The 19,647-nt window shown below is 41.3% G+C and overlaps 1 protein-coding gene across 3 annotated transcripts in view; it reads right to left on the reverse strand.

Annotated features, from left to right (window-relative positions):
- Window positions 1–264: 264 nt before the first annotated feature.
- waca (WW domain containing adaptor with coiled-coil a) overlaps window positions 265–19,647 on the reverse strand; it is a 29,720-nt gene continuing 10,337 nt past the window's right edge. The window contains exons 4-13 of one of the 3 annotated variants that reach the window (XM_071896921.2): window positions 19,044–19,135; window positions 17,263–17,378; window positions 17,037–17,152; window positions 13,454–13,699; window positions 4,538–4,660; window positions 4,059–4,207; window positions 3,828–3,952; window positions 2,192–2,381; window positions 1,820–1,947; window positions 265–1,715 (exon numbers count right to left, since the gene is read on the reverse strand). In XM_071896921.2, coding sequence (XP_071753022.1) covers window positions 1,646–1,715; window positions 1,820–1,947; window positions 2,192–2,381; window positions 3,828–3,952; window positions 4,059–4,207; window positions 4,538–4,660; window positions 13,454–13,699; window positions 17,037–17,152; window positions 17,263–17,378; window positions 19,044–19,135 — 1,355 coding nt within the window. In that variant the 3' untranslated portion in view covers window positions 265–1,645. Of the gene's footprint in view, window positions 1,716–1,819; window positions 1,948–2,191; window positions 2,382–3,827; window positions 3,953–4,058; window positions 4,211–4,537; window positions 4,661–13,453; window positions 13,700–17,036; window positions 17,153–17,262; window positions 17,379–19,043; window positions 19,136–19,647 lie in introns of all 3 variants that reach the window. The other 2 variants (XM_071896922.2, XM_071896920.2) reach the window with 2 other exon arrangements.

A 19,647-nucleotide genomic window follows, 5' to 3' on the forward strand; every position in this document is an offset into this window, starting at 1 on the left:
GCCTTTGCAGCTTAGGACCCTGCTCTTCAACAGTGGGGAACAAACAAATAAGAGGGATGGGGCGTGCTAGAAAAACAACCCTATGCATGACATGCTTGTTGAAGATCTTTTTTTTTTTCTGTTGGTCAAATAGAGGATAAAAAAACTTAACAGGTGTGGTATATTCAGGTAAATGAGGTTGTGAGACTTAAGACTTTCAACAAGGCACTAGCGTAGAAACGAAACCTAACATAATACTCCAATAAAATAATAACCAGTGCTCACTTTAGTTTAGCATGTTTATTACAATACATACATTTCACATTTGACCTTGTGACCTCTTCGTTGCCCTGCTCTGACTCGAGTGTGCGGGACTAGTTAGTGATCCGCATCCCTCCGCCCCTCGCCAGTGCCCAAACCCGCTGCTTGCTTCCCAGCAGCACGGATACCGCTCCTTCCCAACCGGGTGCAAAGGAAAACGTGGGGTAATCGTTTGAGTACAACATATTGTGATATACCAGTCATCACTGCAACTTTTAATAAAACCATTTTATTCTTTGTCCTCTTCTTAAAAACGGCACTGTTACTTTAGCAACTGTACAAAGGAATGAACGTGCGGTGCCACCTCGCCTTTAAAAAGTACAGTTCTGTCCCAAAATTGAACGGGGGGGGGGGGAGAGGAACAAAAAAAGAAAAGTTGGAAAGTTTTGGGAACAAAAACAACAAAAAGAAACCTACAAGGAGGGTTTGAAGTGACGAGTGTTGATGTGCAGTTGGGCTGTAACCGGGCAGGGCCGAGGCCGGGGGGAGGGGCTCGCAGTGGGAATGGTCCAAAGCAGCACGCCATCGCATCTCTCCTTTTTTTTTTTCTTTTTTCGTTTAAATCAATCACTCACTCCAACACACCACCAGGCACTGTTATTTTCAGATTGGGAAATGCAGGGCCACTGGAAGCTGCAAATAGATCACTGAACCATTGTGAGCCGTCGTGACGGACCTGCCAAAAAGGGGGATGTTTACCGTGCCTGAGTATGCATTACAGTTCAACCCCGGAGGGCAGAGGGAAGAGAATCTAGACAGACTAATAATCAGTTTACCGTTATTTGAGGATATTGACACCAGTGTGTTAAGCTTTACGCTAGGCTTTTCTGGAAATGAATGGCTTAAAACATCTTCCTCCGTTTCCATGCAGGTCACACACACATGCTCAAGGCAATGGTTCAACGATCTATTGACAAAATGAAGCTTTAAGTCTGCAGACAAGTTAACATGAAGGAAAGGCTAGCTAATGAATGTAGCCGCCTAGGCGTTGATTAGTTTGGATGTCAAAAGCTTTGATAGGCATGGCTTTCCATGGCTTCAATCTACAAAACATATTTACAACATAGATAACATCTACAAGAAATCTACATTTTTTTTCCGCCAGGGTTTTTACAAAACGGAGTCTTGTAAATCACCCCCTCCCGCTCCCCTCCCACAACAACTCTTCACCTTTTCCCCTCTAGGCTCGCCCAGCCCAACGGTCCAAAGCCAACCCAACTGTAGCTCCTGTGTGTTAAGACTGGGGGCAAGAAGAATTGAACAACTGTTCTCCCTCCGGCTTCCAGCTATGTGCAATGGGTCTTCCCCCTTTTCCCAGCTCTCTTTAACTCTCAACCAGAAGTTCTCAGACCATGAAAGAATTCTGATTCTTCAACTTTTCAAGTTCTTTGATTTGCTGTCTCAAAAATAGTATCCTGTGGGAAAGAAAGAGAGACCGAGCATCAGTCGTATTCATTATCGGTAAGGTTTACTCTCATGTCAACAAGTGCATGCTCCTCTAGTAAAAATGTTTTCTCACCTCTGCTCACGCAATGTCGCTTGTATTTCACAGACTCTGACCAGGGATCGGAGATTTTTGAGCTCGGTGCAATTCTCAGACATGCATATGCTCCCCATGGTGTGGGCCTCTTCACGTAGTCTCGATGCCTTGAAGACAATCAATTTGTTTAAACCAGAGAACAAAAACAATGTACTGATGATTTTAGTTCCATTATCTTCTTCCATAAAGTGCAAATCAGCAGATTTTATATCAGATTAGTTTTAAAGCTGCCAAAGTTGCCATAAAGTAGCCAAAAAAAGAACCCTCCATGACCAAACACTGGGAAATCGCCGAAAATTTTCCGTGGTACTAACTGGGATGATGGTGAAAATAGTAAGTAGTAGTACAAACCTGTTTCTCTGCGTGGTCGGCAGGCCAACCCTGGACATGTTTGATAAGATTTTCATTGAAGTGGGCAGCGAGGGTGGGGGTGAAGGAGCAGGAGGGCCGGGCCGCTGAGGAACTGGGGGGAGCGGAGTTGGGGGCATTGCTGCTGCTGGAGGCGACGTGGTTGGGACTGGGGGAGGGACTCCTCTGACTGCTGGAATAAACACAGGTCGAGGGAGTATATAAGCATTTTGATTGTTTCCTCAAAAAGATAGAGAGCGGGACTTTGAGGACCGCACTGCTGTGTATAGAATTCCCTTAAGTTTGGAAGTCTATGCTTTATGGGGTGTTAACTGAATAAAACCTTAAGATTTGGGTTTGGCTTAGACAGAGAGGGGCTGACTAATTACTGGAACAGTGCTGGGGAAACTGACAGGTTCTGCCTGTGAGCTGGCAATGCACTGCAAGCAACTATGCACTCTGACTTCTTTGATGAAATACCTATGTAGAGGACTACATGTGTCTGCATCTTGGAAAGCTATGCTCAAAGACAAATATTCATTAGCATGTGTGCACTGACTTACAAAGTACACATCTTCATCTGAAGTAATGGCTATCACTGACAAAATGGACCAACATGTTCCCCCTTTGGAAACTGTATTTAACAAATAAACAGATAAATAGAAATGACTGAACAAACAACTGAGCGGAGACAACTGAATGAATCAGTAGGTACTCACAATATTATTCCACCATTCACCAGCAGATGGCGCCACAACACTACACTGTCTACACAGTCAGGGATTAGCTTGTTTGTGGCAGTAAAGGCTCCCTCCTCATTCATAGGCAGATGGCAATGGACTGCCCTAAATTTAGGCTAGGAGACATTTCCACCCTATTTCTTTGACTACTTGTATAGCTTATTTGACAGAAAAGCAAACGTACGCACACAGGGTAGTTGCAATTTATGCCACCTCTACAAAATGAGGGTTAGCAAGACCTGCACCTTGCTAATCCAAACCCACGGGGAAGTAGGCGGTGAACAATCTGAATAACTAAAATACATTCAAATAGTGAGTTAAGAGCTTCACAAAATAGAAAGCATGCATACACACATATCCGCCAAGCCCTCTGTAGTTAAAAATTGCTGTTGAAACACTTGCACGTACCAATAAGAAATTCTAAGTCTTAAAAAAATTTCAGATCACATCTTTTTTTTTTATTATTAATTACCAGTTAGTTTGGATAAGGTCTGGATAAGTCATGTTCTTCACTACTTAAAAACAGAGGATGGGAAAAGCTCCCCACTCTGCATGGATTGGCCAAAGAGTGAAATAATTCAGTTCATGGAGAGCAACAGATGAAGTTAAAAACCAAGACATGCTGGCTGTAAAAAACATTTAGCATGGTTACAGAACTGCATGCAGTCAACAATAAATATATTCCATCACACCCAAGATGGCCACCTCAGAACCCATAGACCAATTTACACCAATATTAACACAAAAAAACCCACAAAAACCAAAACACACGAAACACTATCATCAATCAAGGGCTGCCAAAACCACTTTTTGTCATGTCACTGTGATTTGTACCTTGGCGGGGTTGCGAGGTTGTGACCAGTGTCAGCTAAAGAGGACAATGCTGTTAGCAAACCTACCCTTGGCGCTGGAGGGTGCGTGGGGAGGCGGTGGTGGCATCGTGACCGTGCTGCTTATCGCTGGAGAGGGGCTGCTGGGGCATGGGCTGGGGAAGAGACGCCTGCTTCACCGCTGGCGTGCTCACCTACAGCACACACAAAGTTCATCAAAACAACAGAAAACACCGCCTGTCGCTGTGATACAAAGATTAATTTGTTACCATTTCAAATGTCAGGTGATTGTCATCTTACTTTTGGCTGGGAGATGACAGGGGGCGTGCTGAGGAGGGGTTTAAGAGGACCAGCGTTGGTCTGTGGGGTGCTGATCCTGGGTGACACGTAGGACCGGGGCGATGAGGCGTCCGATGTTAACGACATTGGCGACTGATTTGACTGCTGAGCTGCTAGAGGTACACATACACACAAAAAAACATAAACAAGATGATGACAGTCTACAATCATACAGGCGACATGTTCAGGTGCACAAATGATGCTGGGACAAAAAAGAACAAACTCAGCAGCTCATAAACACATCCCCCCCCCCACAAAAGAGAGAGAAAACAAAACATGACAAACAATATACTAGTAGTCAAAGTATGGAAAATTGATGGAAATGTACAGCAAATCCAGAAGACTAGTTGCTCCTTTCAAGGGCAAAGTAGGCATACAGCCTACACTGCACCAGCACAACAGTGGTGACATGGACATGGTTTTGCATGGGCTTCACTTACCTTGGTTGGAGAGTTGAGCAGCTTGAGAGAGCAGAGTAGTGATATTGAAAGCCGATGGTCCAGCTGTGAGGATCTTATGGAGCATCGACTGTAATGAAGCTTGTGTGACAGCAGCTGTGAGAACTATGGAGAGGGAGACAGAGAAACTATTAGTCTTTGCGCTGTTGAGATGGAGCAGTTCTGGTGCAACACTGGTTTCTGCATTGCACTGAAGTGTAGTTGCCAGCCAAATTCTGTGATGTGGCTCATAAGACAGGTGTTCAGTGAGGGTGTAGGAATTGCACTAATGCTGCTTGAACTGGCTATGGTGAGAACAGACTCAGCACCCATTTTTCCATCAGGGATACAGTGGTGTGAGATTTTGATGGTGCGATTCTAGTCTGAGAAAACAAAAAAAAAGCTCACACACTGCAGATTTAAGGCACTTTTTGGTGGATACAAGGCTGGGATGTTGTCTACTCTCTGTTAGCAAATGTAGTCCCACTTGAACACACAAAAACAATGCGATTAACTCTCATAAGAAGCTTTGACAGCTGCAATCTTGTGGGAACGCAAAGAACAGCACAGAACCGTAGACAGATACCGTAGCTTCTGAAATACTTAAAGTTAGAAAACCCTAGCATTTTAAAGTGTGGTTAATAGTGACATTGGTTAATCGTTGAATCACTAGTCACTAAGATAGACTCAAATATTCTCAGACAAACAAAAACACCACCCTAAAACACGTTACAACAGCTATTGGCGATGTACCCTGCATTTTGGTGGTGTACAGTTCTATTCCCGCAGGTAACTGGCCAAACGTAGATGACATAACATCATATCAAGAATTTCCAGTGCAGGGAAAATGGAATTTGATAGTAGAATTTTTTCCTGCCATCTCAAACATAATCAGTAAACATCTGGTTTTGGTGTCAGACCTTCAGCATCAAAGAGCAAGTTTCTTGCTAGAGCAAACATTTTTTGTTCAACAATCAGAGGGAGAAATTCTAGCCTCAATAGACTGTAATGCAATGCAGCCACAGCCTGCATGTCATTGGTAGCATGTGAAACAGGCTACACTGCCCTCTTTGACGGCTACTTTGATTAATGTATTGTCCTTAGCAATACTTGATAGAAAATAAATTGTGCCACAAGATAAGTCAAATTTGGCTAAAGAATGATCATACAAAGTCAATTTGTACTAAAGAGGAGATTCGAGAACAAAGACAAGGCCTAGACAATTTATTACCAAGATCACAATCCACATCATGAATTTTTGGTCCAGACCAGGACTAACCTTGAAACAAAAATGGACAAATCCAGGTAACTTCTTTTCATAAAAGCACAGCAAAAATGCCCAAATCAATATTTTGAACAAAGCATTTTGAATGCTAAACGGGGGACAGAAATATGCACTAAAACAGCCACAAAACCACCTTGACTGAACAATGGAAGGAATGTAGGCATTTCTAATAAAACTGGGCTCTTTCTGGTTCTGATCATGGTCAACTAATAAATGTATTTTCAGAAATTAATTTTCTTTAGTATACTGCTTAGAAGAGCTATCCAAGTGAATGGTGAGAGAAAGCCCAATCAACAAAAGTAAAAAATAAAAAAAGTAAAGTACTAAATGCCCAAGTGTCCGTATGATACTGGAGCGGGTCAAATGTGTGAGTCCAGGCAACAGACTGCAAAGTAGGTCTAGATCCCTGATTGCTGCCCCTTAATTCAGACCATTTCTTTTCGCCTACTCAGTGGAATCTGACTCTACAGCTTCTTCAAATCATTTGGACAAGCACCATCTGACAGATAAACGGGTGATGGCAAATGTAAAATCACCTCACATCTATTCTACCTGTCACTTTGGCAGGTAACAAACCATGATTTGATGGTTCTCTATTCTAAAAATTTAGCTGGCGGGTGAAACTTTTTAGCCTGCGGCTGACAAACAAAAAACGTCTGTTTCCTATCCTTACTATATCAATACCAATGCCATTTAAAGTTCCTCATCTCATCCATAAGCCTCCCAACAATTCTAATATTTTAAAATCTGGTAGCATAACGGCAGCCAAACACATTTCAGGTAGCATAGCAAGAAAAAACTGAAAATCGAAGGTGCTCAACTAAAAAGCCAATAGCATACTCCAACTGATTAAATATACAGAGCTTTACTCAAGTTAATTTCAAAGCTATTTTTCACAAGGTACAATACTGGCCTAGTTGTTCATTTATACTCTGTATTTCTGATTAGATAGCACATTATGCATCTGAATAAGCAATAAGTTAGAAGTCTAATTTACAAGTATTGCAGTTGTCCCAAATCCATTGCAAAATCTCTGCAATGACGAGGTAATCCAATGCTGGAACTATTAAATATTTCTGATGCTTTTGTCTTTTGCCTGTTGGAAGGGGCAGAGATCATCTGTATTGTGTCAGCAGGGGAATTTATCAGACCTCGTGGTTTGACTCTCTGTTCTATCTAGATCATCATGAATATGCATCAAATCAAAATAACCGGGAGTTACAAACATTATGCATACAAAGCAAACCCTAGTGAAAAACAATCTACCTGATTTTTAGACAGCCTGGATAAGCAACACATTGTTTTGAATTCATTCATGATACAATGTATTCATGACATGTATATTCATGACACTCCAGCGTCAATAGGAGAAATTGTTAGTCTCAGCCTTATCAATTAGATTCTGAATCCAACAGATTTGGAATTTGTTTTAAGTTGGACATGATCCTTCACAAATCCCCACTATCAGCTTCTGTAAGGAGAACTTATTTTCAGTTGTGAACAGACACATTTGAAGCCAATAAGAATGGTAAGCATCTCAGCAAAATGCAGTGTTTTTAACACTTTTCAATCCCTGAATATAGTCCTGATAGGACTGCAGGAAAATCTTACTGGCCAACTTTTACAACCTGGGAGAAACTTGCCTGAAGTCTCTCCTCCATTCCTCCACAGAGATCAAATTATGCCCATCATCCTGCTCTAATATGCCCATGTCTGTCATGGACAGTCAGATGTTCTGATAAAGGTTTTAATTATTATGATAATAATTATAATAATATAATTATTAATAATTATTTGATGCACTTGTTTTCTGCCACTTGGTTACAGAGTTAAGCTTCATGGACTGTGCACCCCTAACCAGAACAATGCATGTTATGGCAACCTGGCCAGAATCTTAAGGCTGTGTGCTATCCCACTTTCTGCACACATTCTTGGTTTGACCGATGTCCTACTTCCCATTAACTAAAACAAAAACAAATTTATAGGGAAATATTCTCAGTTCAACACATTAATATACCACAGCATGAAAATAATCTGACCATCTGTCAAAGACGTGCTAAATTCAACTTTCACAGGTGATTGTGAAGATTTTCCTGCTACATTTGTGGGCAAATATTTTACCTCTGTGCAGATGAACAAAGAGCCACAATGCAACTTAAGTCTTATAAGTCCAAAAGTGGTCTGTGAAAAGAGAACAGTAGTCTCACATTGTCAAAGTATCTCATGACAGGGGACAGCAGGGTGACGTAGTGAGTACAGAGACCGTCCTTCAACTGAAGGACCGGGGTTCAATCCCTCTTGTTTGCTTGTATCCCCCCTGCTGAAGTGTCCTTGAGCAAGACACTGAATCCCTACCAGCTCCAGGGCGGCTGCTCTGTAGCTGAGCCTGACCTCCCTGTGGACAAGGCAAGTGTAAAGAGAATTTTCTGATGAGGATCCAAAAAGTATTACATTTGTTATCATATTATTATAATAACACTCTGGGTCAAGTTTGCCGGGTCAAACCGCAAGCTTTCATCCAACCAAGTCCCCAGGCACTGGTATGCAAAGCAAACAGTGAACTCTAGTTTCTGCCATTTGACCGTGCTTCGATTGCATTAACAAATTGACTTCCTTGCTGAGCATTCCTGCCAAGATGAGCATCATATAAACATAGTTTCATATCAGAAACGAAGGACAATAAAGGCGGCAGCAGTATAGCTCAAAAATTATCCAGTTGTCTTTGTTACCAAGCCAGCAAGCACTACAGATGAGAAACTGACAAAAGTTAGTTTATATTAGCCAGTCAGTGAACGCAGTAACCTTCTGCACTTGCAAATCTCATGTACTGGAGCTTGCTTGTGACATCTACTGATGTCAGCGTTACAGGAAGCTTTATGAAGGTGATCACGCCGATTCAAAGAAAGTTATTACATTGTCATTTCATTTACCCTCAAAGCAGAAACGAATTTTTAGTCCAGTCAGCCACAGAGGCTGGTAAATCTCAAAATTAGACACTAGGGGTGTAACGATATCATGTTTTTATTTCACGATTTCACGATAACTAATTCTATATTAGCCTAAACATTCAAGGATTTAGAGAAAAAAAGATGTAGTATAGGTGTTGAAATGCTTAAGTGCCTTTATTTTTTATTGCACCTGTGCTAGTATTTTAGATTCTGGTCACATTTTCAGTGCACCGTTATAAAACTCATTCAACATCCAAAAGCAAATAACTTTATATTTATAATGTTCATCTTGAAAAATTCAAGTCCTCGCAGTTGCAGAAAGTTTGATACTTCATATCAAAAATTCATAATTAAAGTCCCTCGGCAATCTACGAAAACGTGTGAGAGAGAAGGGGTGTGCACAATACTCCGCAATTAAAAAGTGTTTTACACAGAATATAATCTTTAGTGTCATCCAAAACTCGCTTCTTCACCCGCAAAGTATCGTGTGCACCTCTATCCTCACACACTTTGGTAGATTGCCGAGGGACTTTTATTGTGACGGGCTGCGCATGTGGGAGCGTGGAGTCAATGTCAGTGAGCTAGCATTAGCTTTCGCTCCCAGCTGCTGAAAGCTTTGTTTTAGGAAAATAAAGACTTTATTGGAACTTTATTGGAACCGCTAACAGGATACTAATGCCTAGGAGGAAGGGTGAAAGTTTGAGGCACCATGGAGCAGCCGGTTGGAAACTGCCAACAAAATGAAGGGCTTAGTAAGTCGTTTTATATATTAGTCTTTGGGATTGCAAGTAGTGGCACGTCCAAATCTAGCCTGCTAGCATCCCCTTGGGGCAAAAATTTTGGCATCATAACCGTTGGGTCTGGTTACCTTGCGCTCCAAAACTTCTCAGTTATCATACCGTGGAGTGTTGACACCGTGGTTTACTGTCCTACCGGTTACACCCCTGTTAGGCACAATATTTTAACACACAACTACATTTTTTAGAACAGGAGCTGTAAATGATGGTTGGCTATTTGCCAAAGTGTCTGGTAGACTACACAAATTTTCGAGCAGTTGGCTAGTGTTCACCCTCTAACGCCATAACCTAACAGTACTCTACTGGGGAAAAAAAAAACCTTCTGGAAAAACAAATCTCTTACGCACTACATTTCAGTGCAGCACTCATTAAGAATGACAAGTTGTTGTTTTTTTATATCCTAGTCTACAATGTGCTTTTCCCATATTTGTTTTTCAGCAAACTGTTCAATGTTTAGTTTATAAAAATAGCCTAGATTACAAGACCAGAATTAATTAAATGGTTTCCTGCTCTTTGTCTCACACATATACAGGCATACAGCCGCTAGTACACAAAACAAAAACTCATGCCTGCACAGATGAGGACTTTTAGGATAAAGTAGGTATCAAAGTAAAATATCAAAGTAAAAACACATTTATATACCAATGACAACCTTAAAAACTCTTCAAGGTGTGCTGGCCACATATTAGTCAGTAGTGGCCAAATTTCCCTTTCAAATTTCTTACATTTCCTTTATGGTACATCAAATAAGATAGATTTTAAAGACTGTAAAATGAAACATAGCTATAGCGTAAAAATACTTCCAAGTGATGGTGAGACCCTTTTTCTTAGTCATATGATCATGTCAGTCACTGTGAATCCCTTTTTATCCGTTTTTTTGGTGTATGGGGCAACAAAATTATCCAATGAAAATCCTGACTGTGTCTGGTTGCTCAAACAGTTAATTTCAGGCCCCGCTACACTCAAACTAAGTTACCATAACACCACTTCTCCCTCAATTAGCCTCTGAGAACTGTAATGATTTAGTAATTTCTGCTAAAGTTTACATGTGTGCTGAGTAAGGGAAATCTCTGGGAAATACCAGCAACAGCAGCAGAGGAACACTGACCCACTTCTTTACACACCCGCAAGCCAGCAATTATACTTCAGCTGTCAGCACTCAGCTAGGTGAGCTGTCAAACTCAGGAATATAGACGGAAAAGGTTTTATGGCAATCAGACTTCAGCAAATAACGCACCAATTAGAACCTACCAGAAAATGACCTCTACAATCAAACCTCAGCACTGAAAGGTGTGCTGTAAAAAGTCTGCCAAGTGAGATATGACCTACTCACAAACAAGCAATGTGTGAGATAAACTAAAAATCACAAGTCTGAAACACTGCCTGATGATGCAGTACCTGTTAAGCTGCAAAGCCATTTTCACAGTTTCAATCTCTCTGAGCCAGAGCCAATAACTTCTCATTGTCCTCCTACCCACCCAGGCTGCAGAGATGGTACCGCTCCCAGGGATGGATCATAAAGCAGACCATCAGACAGACAGGATGACTGAGGTGTCCCCTACAATGCCAGACGGGTTTTCTGCTTGGTCTGCCACTTGGTGCAGTGTTGTCAATAAGTTTTGCAGTAGCTAGCTATATGAGAAGAGTAGCCAGCTAGGGGGGAGTCCAATTTAGTATTTAGTAACACACTCTGAACAGTTTTGTACTATACAAAATGTGTAGCTAAGTTGTGAAGGCATAGTCTTGCATGGATATGAAAATTTTGGTCAATATCAATAATAGACTGAAAACAATCAATTGAAGAAATATTTTGCATTAAATTATTTAAAGGCTAAGCAAAACTCAAGATAAGGCCAACCTTAAAAGAACGGATGACATTATGAAATTGTTGAAATTATGATTATGGCAGTATCTTAGACTAGTGTTTCCCAACTTTGAGTCCTTGAATAGGATCGAAGGGTTCCAAGCAAAATGAGGAATGATGTAATTTCACTGTTATTCCGTCAGCGCAATGACAAAAAGTATGAGAGTGGCTATTGTGTGAAGTTTCACTTTAACTTTAGAATGATAAAATTACCTACTAAATAATATTTGACAACAAATGGGGGCCTATGGGGTAATGTTAGCTAATTTGGGTGTCCCTCACATGAAAAGTTTGGGAAGCCTGCATGTCTTTAGATTTATAAAAAGAGGAATCTCCATATTATTACGCTATTCTACACAATATTTCTGTTCTGATTGTTGCTGCACAACCATGACATAAATCTACAAACAATCAGCATAGACCGTGATGGTGGTAAACATGAGAATTTTTTCCCCATGTTGTGCAACTGTGCATCAGTTGTGATGAGCACAGTTTTACTACTCAATAACCCAGCTTCGGATTGGTCTACCGACTCGACCAAGGTATCCACTGAAAGCTATGGATGTCCAAAAAAAGTGTCTTAAAAAAAAAGGACACTGCAGTTCACTGTTGGATTTCAAAGCCTCTGAGCCAAGGAGATTTGCTGCAGGAGAAATTTTCAAGTAAGTCTATAGATCTGTTATCCTCAACCAGCTTAGGTACTCTTTGGCAGTTTGTGTGTAACCTAGCTGTTGAATATGGGACTTGACAATTGGTGCTCAATGTGCTGTTACCCAGTCTAACACACAAGAGGAGGGACCAACAGGTGTCTGTCATAGTACACTGTGTGATTGGAGCAAGATTCAACAGAATGGTAATGGTGCAAACATAAAAAAATATCAATTTGTTACGACTTAAAATGTTGCAACTTAACATGATTTTACACTCCGCAACTGAGAGAAATAAAGTAGCTGGCTGATGTTGTGACACTAAACATCTAATTAGCTGGCAGTCAGAGTTTATTGAAAACACTGTTGGTGCATATTGAAGCAGGACTGAGGTGGCTGGGGGCTGTGCCTGTGTGCACAGTTCCTGTGAGCACAGACATTTTAACACCAACAGCAAGACACACAGATGCAGCACCAGAACAGTACACTAGAGATCTGACTGCACCAACACAATGCACGGCAATACAGGCACAAGGAAACAAGAGCAACAGAATGCAGAAGCATGTAGGGTATGCAGGTAAAAACAAGGATTGACAAGAGAGAGGGATAAGAATCAGGAGGTATTGAGTGTGTGCAAGAGGTCTGCCCAGTGTTGGCACAGCACCATCTGTTAGGCTAGTCACTCATATGGCTGGTGAGTTCAGGGGACTCACTGCAGCCAGCATGGGGTAGAACGTGGGTCTGAGGCACACTCAGTCCAGACATCCAGACTGTGATACGAACAGAATACTGTGTGAATGTCAAGTCGGACAGGACATGATAAAAATGCTCAGTGCAACTGCGGGCAGCTTCAGATGTGTGGAGAGGTTATCACAAGTCATGTCAAAGGCTTTAACTAGGCGTTCAGATCAGCAGCCAATAGCATTACAGCATACAATTTCAGCAAGACTTCTTGCAACTAGTGCTCATGCACGTTAACACCCAGCTAGATAGCCAATCCAGAGGTAGTTTTAGCTAGCCGTGTTCAGTCGTCCAGGTTCTTGTTATCAAGTCATGAGTTCTTGGATAGCTCTAATCTATGGGCTAGTACTGATCCATTCCGAACCAAGATTGAAACAATTTCAGTGCAATTTACCCTTGGCACATATAGGGCTGGTTGCTCAGACATGGATTAAGCCTAATCTTAGACTAAAAACTTTACACCAATGGAGATCTCCACTGAAAATTAAACCAGCCTATAGCTCTAAGAGGATTCAATTGTAAGCAAGATGGCCTCAGTGTGTATATAGATTATTTAAGCCACAATTGTCCGTGAGTGAATATAAACACTGGCTTAATGAATACATCATGTTTATCTGTAATCTGCATGTCTCCTCACCTTCGTTGATCTTCGCCATGTCCACACTGGCATTGTTGAGCTGCAGGGCAGTCTGAAGTGCTGGGAGGAGCTGGCGAAGCAGGGTGGGATCCTGGAGCAGCGGGGGGGCAGGGGACTGCAGGACTGGGGACACGGGCACCGTGGAGGCCGAGGATCCGGGAGGCCCCGATGAGGGGTTCAGGCCCCCTGAGCCTGAGGATGACGACTGGGACTGGGTCGCCGTGGGCTTCTCCACCTGGGCTGTCTCTGTGAGGGCAGCAGAAAGGACGACGCCAACTGGTCAACGGGGACATCCTCACAATTCCATTATCCCCAGATATGGAAATTTTAAATGAAGACACTGCCATAATGGGATTTTTTCCCCCTTTTTGATCAGGTTGCTAATGCCGAGATCACACTTAATCCATAATGCCTTTATGTTTGTATTTAAAATGGACCATGTGCAGAAATATGCCAGCCTCGTCATGCATTCTTCCTGTAACATCACAGAATGCATCACGCATTCAGCATTTCCAAATATTTGGTACTTCCAGCTAACATACAGGCCTACAATATTTCCAAAGTGTAAGGTCCAAACATTAAATACTCAGTCCCAAGGTTGAAAGAAGCCAATAACTCACTACTAGTCATACTGGAGCGCTTGCTGCCCAGTTCACCTTGTCTAGAACAATAGTTCAGTATGCCAACTACTGTTACAGACCTGCACACTTCTTGCGCCAACTACACATCACAGAGGTAGAAAGTAAAAGTGACACAGACATGCTTTGGAGTCAAATGTCTGATGGGTCACTAGAAGGAAGCATTCCTTTGGCTCATAATTAGGATTGGTGTGTGAAATTCTGGCTAGTGGCTTTTTATAGCCATTGGATGCCACGCTTCTGCCACAACTATGTGTCACAGGTTTCTCCCAGTACGACAGCCACTAAATGCTGTCACTAAAGGTGATCATATACTGGCATCAAAAAGCATTCTTAACTTTTCCCGCAATTTGTGGTGATTTTTTGTCACACACCTACAAAAAATATCCCACAATGACAGTGCAAATATATTCTACACCAAAAAGCGGATAAATAAATCACACAAAAGTGTAAGTAAGGGCTTGCTGGAAAGCCACAGAGATTTGCCGCAGGACACATTATTTTATTCTAAACCAGCTTAGTTACGGTACTCTTTGGCAGAATTGTGTGTGTAAACTACCACTCAGTTATTGGACTTGGTAACTGGCACTCAATGTGCTGTTAATCAGTCTTAAACACACAAGAGGAGGGACCAACAAGTGTCTCATAGTACAGTGTCTGTAATTGGCGCAAGATTGAAAAGAATGGTAATGGTCCGAACATGAAATATCAATTTATTATGATGCGTCACAAATTTAACAATTTAACACTCCACAACTGAGAGAAAAAATGTAGCCGGCTGACGTGGCACTAAACGGCTAATTAGCTGGCTTACTGAGAACACTAGATAATGTGAAGGTTTCCATTGGCTTTTTTACCCACTGCTGGCTAACTATTCCCACAATATCTACCCATGCCTCATCAACTTTCAATTCAATTTTCCCTGTCCTCTCTATAACCCTACCTTTACCACTGTGTTATACTAAGTACTATGCCTGCACCAAACCAACAATGGCAGGCCATGTTTCCACCTAGAGCCTAACAAACTAATCTCAGTCTATTTCAGCTTTGTCACCTCTGTGACCTGTAAGACTGCATAAGAGGAGACTGAGAAAATCAACAAACTGCCGACCTTGGCACAGTCCCAGTGAAAATGTGTAAATGCTCTACGGCAAGACAGGCTGTGCTCGGCTGGGGTGGAGGCCGTCTCACTGGCTGTCTGACAGAATAAGAGAGACACAGGAAAGAGGCTTTGCTGTGGCACAGTCCTTCCCAGAAAAGAGAACATTCATCAGGCCTTGTGACTGCCCATGTTCCCCTGCTGCTCATCTACCCGAGTTATAGAGCGCCTCAAAAGTCTGCACTCCTGCATAATCCAGGGATGAGTTTGCCTGCAGTGTTTCAGTATACCACAATCACAAAGACCTTCAGCAGATCATCCATCCAGCAATGCAGGACAGTAGTACAACATCTATTGTAAGGCATCCAGTTTATGTTTTATTTGATTGTAGTTTTGTTAAAAAAAAAAAAGAAAAAAAAAAGTCTTATTTGTGTTACAACCATTTTAATCAAGGGTTTAACTTATTGACTGAAACCCATGAATGAATGATGATTCCCACTCACTAGCTCACTATAGACTACCATAGACACGCCAAGTCTCTACAGTAACACTATAAGAATATTATAGCGGTTTTTCAATTTGTGTTTTTAGGCTGTATTTTAGCCTGTCCTTTTTACTGTGGGTTTGATTGCTCTGTAGCCTAGTTTGTTATCCATCTTGTCAGCTCTGTGACTATAAATGAATATATAGCCTAAAGCAACTTCATTGTGCCAGGAATTCAGTTTCCTTATTGAAGCCATGGACTGAAACAACAAAATGTGACGTGACCGCCACGCTGGTCACAGCTTATCACCAATGAAGATGAATGAACTGAATTCTGTGCAGGTTTTCTGCTACTTTGGAAATTAATCCCTGGTGCATCAAAGTTACATCCTGCAGTGCACTGTGAATATTCATCTCACTTCATAGTGGAGTGCCAATTTATAGTGGACATATTTTGTGATTTTTGCTTTACTCGATGTTTGGGTTAATCCCTGAACAACGCGAAAACATTTTTTTTACTTAACAGAATCTGTAATATCAGGTGGCTACCTGTGATACAATACAGAGTGCTTGCTGACTAGTAGCTGTTATACACAAGTATGAAGTTTATCAGCATTTATATTATGTCACTGAAATGTAGCAGTGTTGGGATAGAATAAGTTCACAAATATTTTGTCTAGACTGAATGTCTATTACTGATGAATAGATATATTTTTGTAAAGAAGTATGCGGCCCACTGACCTTAAATATATATTTTTTATTTATACAGTGGGAAAATAGTGACGAGGCAGAGTGGGGGAGACATAGGAGTGTAAAGCTATGACGGGGTTTGATCCTTGGCCTGTGGAGGTACAAATCTGGTTCGAGGTGGGGAACCTAACTACTCAACCATCTCTGGGCAGCTGGTGAATTTCCTTGCCAGAATTTATTCCTGAATTAGCAATATGTGTGGATACAACCGACGAAACCAGAGACACGACAACAGCCATTCAAAGAATTTCGGATGAGAGCGAATGGACTTCTAAATCTGATTTTCTTAACTGTGCACAACCAAAGTGCCTTGCTTAGTACCACATTAGCATGCGTGGTTCAGCCATTTTTAGTCTCAGTCTTTTGGTAATCTTTAGCATCAGCCACAGATCAGCTTCACAACAGTCATCACTGACTAATCAATGCCTAAGTCAAGAACTTTCGGGCATTCCCGATGACATCTAAGCCTAGTCCAAGCCAATAATCTATAGTCAGATGGGAAATTGAGAAAGTGTATACAGAGATGTTAACAAAGCATATGTGGTTCACTCAAATTAGTCATGGCAGACTGGTGAGGAAAATGTGTGTTGTGGTTAATTTACGCAATACTTACTAGCACCAGTAAAGCCAGAGGCTGCTGACGCTTGCATGGCCTCCCTTCTGTAGTCCCTGTCTTTGGGGAAACTGTTGACAACCGCTGTCTTAGTGGCCTCTTTCTGCCTCTGCTCTCTGCAGGACACACACACAACAAAATTCAACCATGCATCCAAACATTGCTTAACACAGATTAAAATATTCTGTCGACAATCACCTAATTTGGGTAAAGGAACCATAGCTACCTCTCCAGCCATTCTTTGGGCTTCTCCCACTGGGAGACCTCTGTCCTGCAGTTGTAATAGTATTTCTTCCCAGAGGAGCTGATGTGCTCTGACCAGTCGTCCCCAGGCTCATAAGGCTGAGGGAGAAAGGAGTAAACATTTAGGAACATCGGGGCGAATCAGTACCATTCCACGCTGGCATGAATACAAGAGATGAAAATGAGAGGTGAATGTGAGAGTGAGAGAAAAAAGGTGTGTGAAAAAGCTACAGAGACAGAAAGTGTGTGTGTGTGTGTGTGTGTGTGTGTGTGTGTGTGTGTGTGTTGGGGGAGGGGAATCTGATGCAAGAGCTTGCAATTTAAGATGTGAAAGAGATATCGGTGTTAAGGGTAGCTAGCTATATATCTGCCCGTGAAGCTTGGCTGTTGTCAGAGAAGCTTTCTGAGTGGAGGAACAGCTTATTTAAGTGACAGCTAGGGCTTGCTGAGGTTACCGAACTGGGGCTGAGTTTACCCTTTAAAAGGACCACTGCAGCGTGATTGGAGTTTTTTGTGCTCATTTCCTGCATTCCCTTGCTGTTGTACATCACTATAGATTGTTTTAGAGTGCTTTTATCATGTTATGCAATATGTGCTTTTTTCCTTTATTTTGGTTGTTTTTCAAAGTAAATATTTTGAAACAAGCGGCATCTAAATATTACAAATTACTCTTAGTAAATAAGAAGGCCACAAATTAAAGCTGCACTTGTAAAATCTAGATTTAAATTCTGTATCATTTAATGGACTATAGCTGGCAGAAGCATCTTGCTTTGGTTTGTACATTTGGTTGATTAGGCTGTGAGTGACAGAAGGCGGCCCTAACATATCCAGAGAATGTTAGCTGCTGGTTTAAAGATTTATTTTGGAGAGGAAATAGCGGAAATTTCTCCCGGTATCTTCTCTCTTCTTGTTTACAAGCAGAAACCGGAAGCAAGACACCCATTCCTGTCTATTTTTGATGTGTTCCCGAATGTGCGCATTAATATTAAACAGCCATCTTACAGTAAACAGAACATATTTAAAAATTTAAAAGTTTATAGCCCTTTTATTAGCGTTCCACATTTACAAAACACAATTGTTGGCTTCTCATTTACAGTGATAACATTTACTGACCGAATTAGAAGTCTTTTGAGTCATTTTCTTTGCCGTTTAAAACTGAGTGGGAGCAAATGAGCCTGAGAGGTATGGCAAAACTAATTTAACAATACTGTTAATTGTGTCATATGTATGTAAAAACAAAATTAAAATTAAATGAATGGAAAACATAAATGAGCAAAAATCACATTTGAATGGTCCTTCAACCTAGGTGAAAAAGGGCATGTGGGCAAAGGAAATGTCACTGAAAAATATGCTCAGTTTGAGAAAACATGAATAGATTTTCAGGTTTTGGGAAGCAGTACGTGCCAACATGTTCAGCTGAATTTATTATCCTTGATAAGGCCAGCCAATAAATACAACAGGCCTTAATCTGTGCACCCAGGTTTTTCTAATGTAAAAATTCTACAACTCAATGCCCTGTCTGAAAAACTATGTTAAGGTCATTGCTATCAAAGAGAAGTGGGAATATTTTTTCATCAGTTCCCAATTAGAGGGCACTACTAAACCTTACATCATAGTTGGATGTGAGAAGAGCTGTGAAATTACTGTACAACAGCCCACCGCCAAGAAATGATTCAAGGCTATTGTACTGAAAAACTGATGTTCAATCAACCGTCTGCCCCCATGCTAAGGCAGTGGCAAAACAGACGGGAGTTGTATACTTACTGTGTCTGAGGTCTTGCTGGGGTTAGAATGTGAGTTGGAGCTATGAAGGGAACTGTGGTTGTGAGAATTTTCTTGTGGAGAATAACTGGTCCCTGTAACGGAGCACAAGGAGAAAACAAAACAAAACAGAGCCATCAGTCTCGGCCAATAGCAATAACATGTCAGATTCAAGGACATTACTGTAAAAAGCTTAATAGAGAACCAAGGAAGTAGTTTTGAGTCACAATCTTAATAAAATAAAATTATGTGCCACGCATTAGGCTGAGGCCATCTTCACACATACCTGTCTCTGATACAACAGGTGGTACAAGGTGGTAAATAAAAAAATAAGAAATATTGGATTCAATTAACATTTAGACTTATGTTCAATAGCAACAAATATTCCTGTAGTTAAAAAGTGCCAGTGTTCTGTGGGATGATTTGTCCATAAATCTACACCTATGTGCACAGGAAAACTCAAAGACAAAGATAAGACAAATGACAAGGACAATTTAACCCCTAGTTAATTTTATTGACAGTACACTTGCTGTTGGGTCTACTCATTCTTTACTAAAGCAAAACTGGGGCCCTTGATGACTGTTTCTTCAATTTCTAGGCATAGTAT

This window comes from Centroberyx gerrardi, chromosome 22 (genome assembly GCF_048128805.1).
Source record: "Centroberyx gerrardi isolate f3 chromosome 22, fCenGer3.hap1.cur.20231027, whole genome shotgun sequence".
Lineage (NCBI taxonomy): Eukaryota > Metazoa > Chordata > Actinopteri > Beryciformes > Berycidae > Centroberyx > Centroberyx gerrardi.